This window comes from Myotis lucifugus, unplaced genomic scaffold (genome assembly GCF_000147115.1).
Source record: "Myotis lucifugus unplaced genomic scaffold, Myoluc2.0 scaffold_66, whole genome shotgun sequence".
Classification (NCBI taxonomy): Eukaryota; Metazoa; Chordata; class Mammalia; order Chiroptera; family Vespertilionidae; genus Myotis; species Myotis lucifugus.
The window spans coordinates 4,133,872-4,142,249 of record NW_005871114.1 but is presented as its reverse complement, the minus strand read 5'-3'; the positions used below and the strand labels follow the sequence as shown (position 1 = coordinate 4,142,249).

The 8,378-nt window shown below is 38.1% G+C and overlaps 1 protein-coding gene across 1 annotated transcript in view; it reads left to right on the top strand.

The window, feature by feature from the left end:
* PDE6C (phosphodiesterase 6C) overlaps positions 1 to 7,753 on the top strand; it is a 38,191-nt gene extending 30,438 nt beyond the window's left edge. Inside the window, exons 16-22 of the mRNA XM_006090018.3 lie at positions 1,370 to 1,470; positions 2,917 to 3,024; positions 3,112 to 3,175; positions 4,471 to 4,545; positions 4,662 to 4,745; positions 5,113 to 5,269; positions 7,692 to 7,753. Of these exons, the coding sequence (XP_006090080.1) occupies positions 1,370 to 1,470; positions 2,917 to 3,024; positions 3,112 to 3,175; positions 4,471 to 4,545; positions 4,662 to 4,745; positions 5,113 to 5,269; positions 7,692 to 7,753 (651 nt within the window). The remainder of the gene's footprint in view (positions 1 to 1,369; positions 1,471 to 2,916; positions 3,025 to 3,111; positions 3,176 to 4,470; positions 4,546 to 4,661; positions 4,746 to 5,112; positions 5,270 to 7,691) is intronic.
* Positions 7,754 to 8,378: the final 625 nt, after the last annotated feature.

Below are 8,378 nucleotides of genomic sequence, written 5' to 3'. Positions count from 1 at the left end.
CCATACTATCCCCTCCCTCAGTTTAAGTGATATTACTAATACCTCTTGGATCACATCTCCGCACTACTCCATTTTATTTTCCTGAGGAAACCATCAGTTTCAACTCTTGCTTTTGTTCATAGTTATAATTACACTAGAGGCCCGATGCACGATATTTGTGCAAGAATAGGCCTTCCTTCCCCCTGCTGCCAACACTGGCTTCCCTCTGGCACCCGGGACCCTGGACCCGGGCTTCCCTCACAGCCTCAGCTTTGTCCGGAAGGTCATCCGGAAGGACATCTGGTCTAATTAGCATATTACGCTTTTATTACTATAGACTAGAGGCCCGATAAACAAAATTCGTGCAAGGGGCTCAGCTCTTGCAGCCGCAGCTTTGTCCGGAAGAATGTCCAGAAGGTCTCCAGGAAGGTGTCCCAGTCTAATTACCAAATTACCCTTTTATTTGTATAGATAATATAGAAAACTTGAGTTCTTTGTTCACTTCTTGCTTTCTAGTTTTTCAGTCTCTTGGAATAACAGAGAGCCATAGCTGGTCTTGGGTTTGCAAGTCTATTTTATGCTGCCTCTATCTCTACATAAGTTAATATACTATTTCCTCTTTTCTTTCCAGCGGAACTTTTCCTGTATTTCATAACAGTCAATTTCATTTGGCAAAACCACTATATATCTGTCCTTTAGCCTGTATGCCTATAAAGGTCTATTTGGAATATCAGATCTTTTAAAAACCACTCCCAACTTTATACTCTAGTTTTCTAGAACACTAAGAAAGGAAGCCAATCCATATGTGAAGAGATCATTAGTGGGAAACTCTTTCAAGAAAGGTCTAGTTAAGTCTTTGTAAAATATTATTGCAAGGATACATTTTGAGAACAGCTTGGGAGAATTTCATTATTTTTCATACACACACATGAGTACTAGTGTAATTCACAGTTCCTGAAAATTTTCCTGTGATCACTCTGAAATTACATGGTAGGTAATTCAACATGGATATCTAACAGTTGGACATCTACCAGATATTCTTTATTAAAGCTCTTTGATTAATACAAGCACATATTTAAACCTATTAGTATTGTTTAAATGGTCCTGGAAGAAAACACTTTTATTTACTTCAAAATCTTATACTGATTACATGAACATTTGCTAATATCTATTTTTATGGGTAAATTACTTACTCAAAGTAGAGAGGTTTTCTTAATCCAAGATGCAAAAATTGAAAGCAAACAGTGAAAGCAAAAATTGAAAGCAAAACAGTGGAAGACCTAGTTTTCTTCTCTCTGTAAATAATCTTTATTTTAGGCATAGTTTGGTTTGTTTGTTGAATCACAGGCAAATTAATGATTGCACTTTATTGTGAATGTTCATCTTACAGAGTTTAAACATCTTCCAGAACCTAAATAAACGCCAGTTTGAAACAGTTATTCATTTGTTTGAAGTTGCAATAATAGCAACTGACCTGGCTTTATACTTCAAGTAAGTACAGAACTTCCTTATACCTGTGTGGTTCTGCCTTCCATAAATGGTCCATTGCAATGAACTTGAAGGACATTTATTCACACACACATTTATTATTCTCCTTTTGGGTTATCAATAAAACACCTTCAAGATGCATGACAGTGAATTTCTAGACATCTGCAAACTTTTAAAAGCTAAGCCCCTAATATTAAATAGTTTATCTGAAGAAGGTTGAGTTGAGGAATATTCAGCAAGATTGTCGCATTGCCAGAAGGGTGATCCCACACAACCTCATGAGGTGGCTTTTGTCCTGAATTCACCATGGTCCGGAGTCTGGGAGATGAACAATCTTGGTGATACTGATGCAAATTAACCAAACTCCCAGAATTCTGAGTTATATACAGCAGAGTGCCAGCTTATTTATTATAATAATAGTTACCAAGGACCAGATACTTCAAGCTTCTGCACATTTTCTTGTCAGTGAACCATAAAGCTGCTTGGTGAAAATGGATTAGAACAAAGTGAACAAGTTATAGGATCCAAATATTTAATGACTTTGATGGGAAGTATCAAATTGTGCCTCTCTGATCCTTCTTAATTAAAAATTTAATTATTAGATAGTTCAAACATGAAGACAGATACTTAGGATAATATAACTCAGATTCAACAAATGCTAAGATTTTGCCACACCTGTCTTATTTTTTTTTAAAGGAGAAAAAAAGTGATAGAAATGAGATATTTCCCCCCCACACACACACACTCCACCATGAAAGACCCCTCCTTTCTCCCTCAAAGACATGACCATTCAGAGGCTGATGTGTATTTGTGTATTCCTTTCCATCCATGTTTTTATATGGTATTGTGAAGTAGATTTAAAAATTTCCCATAAATGGTATCATACTGTATATACCTTTCTGCAACTTGCTTTTTACATGCAACATTTTCTTTTAAAGATTTGCCTTGGCGGTAAATGGAGATCCAGTTAATTCGTTTGAACTGTATATTCAACTGTATGCATATACCATAATTATAATTAATTTAGCCATCCTTCTATTCATGGAAATTTAGATTATTTCAAATTTTTCATAATTGCCCACAATACTGAATTGTATGTCCTTGTATATATATATATGTTTCCTAAAAACTCTCCCTAGAAATGAAATTGCTGTAGGGTTTGCATATCTTCAATTTTACACCTCATTGTGAAAGGTGACCCAACAGAGCTTACGCGCAGTAAGACAATTTAACTGAATAGTACAGTGTGTGTAGAGCTTGTCTCAGATATAGTCATGCAAATATGGCTATACTTTATGCACATATATATTATAAAATGTAACTTCTTACCTTGGGGTCCACACCCACAAGAGTCATTGGATGTGCTTCAGGAGATCTGAAAAGCTCATGTTAAAGATACCTTTTTACCCTCTGGTCTTATATGCTATTGCACAGCTGTATCTTTTTTAGGAAGAGAACAATGTTTCAAAAAATTGTTGATGCCTGTGAAAAAATGGAAACTGAAGAAGAGGCCATCAAATACATAACCATTGATCCAACCAAAAAAGAGATCATCATGTGAGTAGTCAGAATTTTATTCCTATTTTGGCAAAAATCACTTATTTTGTATTTCTTTCTATATTAACAATTTTTTTTCTTCTAAAGGGCAATGATGATGACTGCATGTGACTTGTCAGCTATAACCAAGCCCTGGGAGGTTCAAAGTCAGGTGAATAAAATTATGTTTCCTTTTCTGTCACACTCGTAGGTCCCACGTAAAAGGGAACGTGAGTATATCAGGTAACCTCAGACATTTATTCACACACACATTTATTATTCTCCTTCTGGGTTATCAATAGAGTTATCAAGTGGTATTATAGCTATCACTTATTTGAAATAATCTAAGTGTCCATGAATAGAAGGATGGCTAATTAATTATGATATATCACTTATATGAAGCTATTATCTTCCATTACCCTGGACTTGTCCTCTCAAATAATCAGTTTATAATTTAAAAAGATGGAAAGAGGAACTTGAGAAGTTAAGACAAAGATAAAATGTTCCCTGTTGGGTATGAAAAAAGGCAAATTGCTTTCATGAGCTCACAGATGTAAGACAATAGGTCTTTTTGATCAGGCCCCAGAACAAGACAAGTAGAGGGAATATTAGAAAGAAAATGCTTTCCTGAAAGTATTCCTTATCACTGAACAGGCAATAAAAAGTTTACGTACAGTTATTCAGGGATTGTGTGATAAATCAGCACGAGGATGAATCATTAGTGCTTTTCTCTTTCCAGCAATCCCTTCTTCAGTGCACAACCTCCCCCCTTTGTTAAACTTAAATTTACTCCATTTTCCTTGTTCCATAACATTCATACTATTACTGTTATAGCACTTACCACACTGTATACTAGTACATGACTGCCTTCACTAGACTGTGAGCATCTTAAAGAAAAATGTCACATCTCATTCCTCTTGGCAAGCTTGGCTCATGCCAATATAAGGCAGCTAGTAGGTGTTCAATAAATTTGATATTGGGTTTTTAAAAAGGTTATAAATAAACCCTCAAATATCTGCACACTGTAATCAAGTAAAGCTGTGTTCTAGCCTTTGTGTGCATATGTGTGAGTGCGGTGTGCATCACACATGCAGATAGATGCTAGATGCTAATAGAAGCAGGACAGAAGGACTTGGGAGGTTCCAGAGCTTGAAGCATAATATAATGGAATTAAATATCTTCCCATTTCCCTTTTTTACTGTTGAGAGATGGTGACAATAGCAACTAGGAGGTAGGCACTCCCAGAATGAGTTTGGAACACTGATAAGAAGAGAAATTCTCCTTTCCCATTTCCATATGATCTGTAAATGTCATCTTTTTAAAATCAAAGAGTATGCGGTATGACAATATGCTCAGAGGTACTTTAACAGTAACTATAAACCCTGTCTTAAATGTCATTCATACTAATACAGTGAAGATTCTCTATTAATAAGTTGCTTTCATGAACCAAGTCTTTCTTATTTGCAGGTAGCACTTCTAGTTGCGAGTGAATTTTGGGAACAAGGAGATCTGGAGAGAACAGTGCTGCAGCAACAACCTATTGTAAAGACCTTGACATAAAAAACACACTATTTATTTAAAAATATCGATACAAATTAGTCTATTTTGTTTGCTGAACCTTAGAAAACTATCTTTAAAGGGTTTATTTTTCTTTCTAGCCTATGATGGACAGAAACAAAAAAGATGAACTGCCTAAACTTCAAGTTGGATTTATTGATTTTGTTTGTACTTTTGTATATAAGGTAAGTAAAGAAATTATTTGGGTGAAATACATAATCATCTGGATGAGAATTTTGCTTTCAAACTGTTAACCAAATTCAAAAAGACCCCACATGAAAAGCCATTAGTGGTGTCCTTATTTCTCCAAGGTAGTTTGCGGTATTATCCTAATCTCTCATTCAGGAGTGGAAGGAGAAAGAACTCAGATGAGAGCAAATTGACTTAGGCAGGCAAGAAAGGAAGCCCCTGTCTCCGTTCCCAAGGCACTGAGTTAAATTCGACCCAGCAGCGCTGAACACCGGAACATTTTCTTACAGCTCTTCTGCATATGGAAAGTACTGAATATTAACCACACAATTTAAGTAGTTTTTGACCTGAAATTCTCTGTAGGAGTTCTCCCGGTTTCACCAAGAAGTCACCCCCATGCTGAATGGCCTTCAGAATAACAGAATGGAGTGGAAATCTCTGGCTGATGAATATGATGCAAAGGTGAAGGTAATGGAAGAGGAGGTGAAAAAGCAGGAAGAAGGAAACATGACTGAAAAAGGTTAGATGGAATTTGATTTTTCTTCTTGCAAGTAGCCAGAAGTCACATGACAAAAGCATAAAAAGTAAACACAAATATTAAACTTGCTTTACTGTACAGTCTGATAATTTTAAGATGTTAGTGATTTTCAGGTTACCTCCCCTCCCTCCAACCCCCCCCCCCGCCCCCCCAAGACAGAAGCAGGCCTTCCTTAGAAATCCGGATGGAAAGGGCTGGTCCCATTGAACTAGGGGGGGGGCTAGTGCTTCCTCGTCCACCCTAGAAACTGGTGCCGGGGGTTCCTCTGCAGATACTGAGTTTTTAGAAATAACATGAAACCATGAAATCAAAGGGATCAACAATTTTAGTCCCAACATTATGCATTCGCTGTGAGACTTTAAGCGACTTGCGGAACCTCTCTGAGCTTAATATCCTTCTCTATATAATGAGAAGGTTTTACAGATCTCCAGGTAGCCCTACATGTAAAGCAAAGCTGGCCAGCTGAGTGAGGTGTCAACAGGTACTCCAAGACTTAGCCTGCCTGCGCCTCAAATGTCTCCACACACGGCTATTTTTCCTAATGAAATCTCTACTCTTAAAATCACTTTGTTAGACTTTCTTCAGAAAACCTCTGTAAGACACTCAGGATCAATTATTAGCTCACCAGATGTCTCAAAATGTCATCTTTAAAGTGGAATGTGAATATGATGACATTTTTTTCTTGAGAGTTCAGCACTCAAAAAGTTTTGTAAGAAATTGTTATTGTTTAACAAAGAATTCATCTCTATCTGGAAAGGCCTTGCAAAACAAAAGATACAACAGTCCTTTTAGAGCGTTCTATTGTGTTTAAGAGTATTTTAAACACTTCAAAGAGGGAGAAAGTCTTTTGCTGAAAAGGCTAAGGATATCCTTCAATAGAATAAAAATAGGATTTCTGACTCCTTGATATCCATTCACTTATGTACTTATTCAGTACAAGGCCCTGTGTTAGGCAGGCCCTGGGGAGAGACTGGGCCCTTATCTCACAAATGGGGGAGCTAGATGTTAAAATAAATGAGTGCTTGGTTATCTAACTATCAGAGGAAGCATGAGGAGTGTACCTGAGGAAGGATGCTTATGCTAAACTCTGAACTCTGGCTAAGCAAAGAGAGGTGGGGTTCAGAAAGGAGAGAAAGAAGAGAACATGTACAAAGGCTGTGAAGTAGCAATAAGCTTGGTGCAACTGGAGAACTTGAGACTAGACAGTAACCAGGGCAAAGTATCAGAGGCTGGTAATGCAGGCAGCCCTGACAGGTTGTGTTGCCTTGAAGGCCTTACTAAGGATGTGTCCTCCAGAAGAGCTAGGGGAAGTCATTAAAGGGATTTAAATAGGAAAGCCATAATATCTAATTTGCACTTCAAAAAGATAACAAAAGTGGTAATCTTACTGAGCAAGTGATATTTCTTAGTACAATAAAATTTAATCTTTCGCTCAATTTTATGATAAACAGGGTAATAGGGTATCAGGTCCTTTAAGTGGCTCGTGGCATTTTTATTTATTTATTTATTTATTTATCTATCTATCTATCTATCTATATTCAGTATATTGAACTAGAGGCCCGGTGCACAAAAATTTGTGCACTTGGGAGGGTCCCTCAGCCCGGCCTGTGCCCTCTTGCAGTCTGGGACCCCTCGGGGGATGACCACCTGCTGGCTTAGGCCCACTCCCCGGGGAATTGGGCCTAAGCTGGCAGTCAGACATCCCTCTGGCAGCCCGGGAGCCCTCTGGGGGTGTCCACTTGCCAGCGGGGAGCAGGCCTAGCTGCAGTCAGACAGCCTTAGTGCTGCTGAGGAGGCGGGAGAGGCTCCCACCACCACCGCTGTATTGGCAGCCGTCAGCCTGGCTTGTGGCTGAGCAGTGCTCCCCCTGTGGGAGCACACTGACTACCAGGGGGCAGCTCCTGCATTAAGCATCTGCCCCCTGGTGGTCAGTGTGTGTCATAGTGACCAGTGATTCCCAGTCACTCTGCTGTTAGGGTCAATTTGCATATTACCCTTTTACTATATAGGATGTGGATCTTCTCTACTTTATGTGCATAAAAATCACTGCTGAACCTTTTTTCTATTACAGTGACAAGTTTCTGTGAACTAGGAACATTATTTTGTATTTCCAGGCAACAAGCTTTGTGCCTAGCCCAAAGCAACAACTCAGATTCCCAGATTGTGTACTTCAGTGGTTCTCTTGAGAAACAGATGTTATAATTGGCTAATTCTTTATTAGATTCTACTTTTAAGTGGACTAATTCTGAATATGTATTAAGTTTTTAAATAGTCAAGCCTTTAGTATTTGCTATAAGCTAAAACTAATTAAGCCATAAAGTTAATACTAACATCATTCGAGTGTTAGAATAAAAACACTACGTAGCCAGACTCCCAATAATACTGCTTTTCTCCTTTTTACTAGCTACAGAAGATTCAGGAGATGGTGTTGATGACAAAAAGTCCAAAACATGCCTAATGTTGTAGTATGATCCCTTGTTCTACATTTCAAATATTGTTTCTACTCTTGAAGAAAAAGAGAAAACATTCAAAAGAACTTCAGCAAATTTCATTCAGCAAACCATCAAGTAACACAGTAGGAGGGGCTTCAGAAAAGCTCCTCTTGTGACTATCAGGGGAAAACACACTGAGGATAAAATAAAGTTCTACAAAAGTGCAAAATGAGAATGAGTGCTTTTTAAAAGTTATTAATTGTACGCATCTGCTAGGGCTACCATAACAAAATATCAGACTGGGTTACTTAAACAATAGGAATTTATTTTCTCACAGTTCTGGAGGCTAGAGGTCCAAGTTCAAGAAGTTGGCAGGGTTGGTTTCTCCTAGGTTTGTAGATGGCCAGCCTCTCCCTGTGTCTTTACGTGGTCTTCCTCCTGTGTATCTGTGTCCTAATCTCTCATAAGCACACAATTGCATTGGATTAGGGCTCACTTATATGACCTCATATTACCTTAATTACCTCTTTACACACCCTATCTCCAAATACAGTATATTGAGGTACTGGGCATTTCTATTTCAACATGCCTTTGTGGTGGGGGGAGGAGGGGAAAGATACAATTCAGCGCATAGCATTAATAATCGTGATTTATACTCA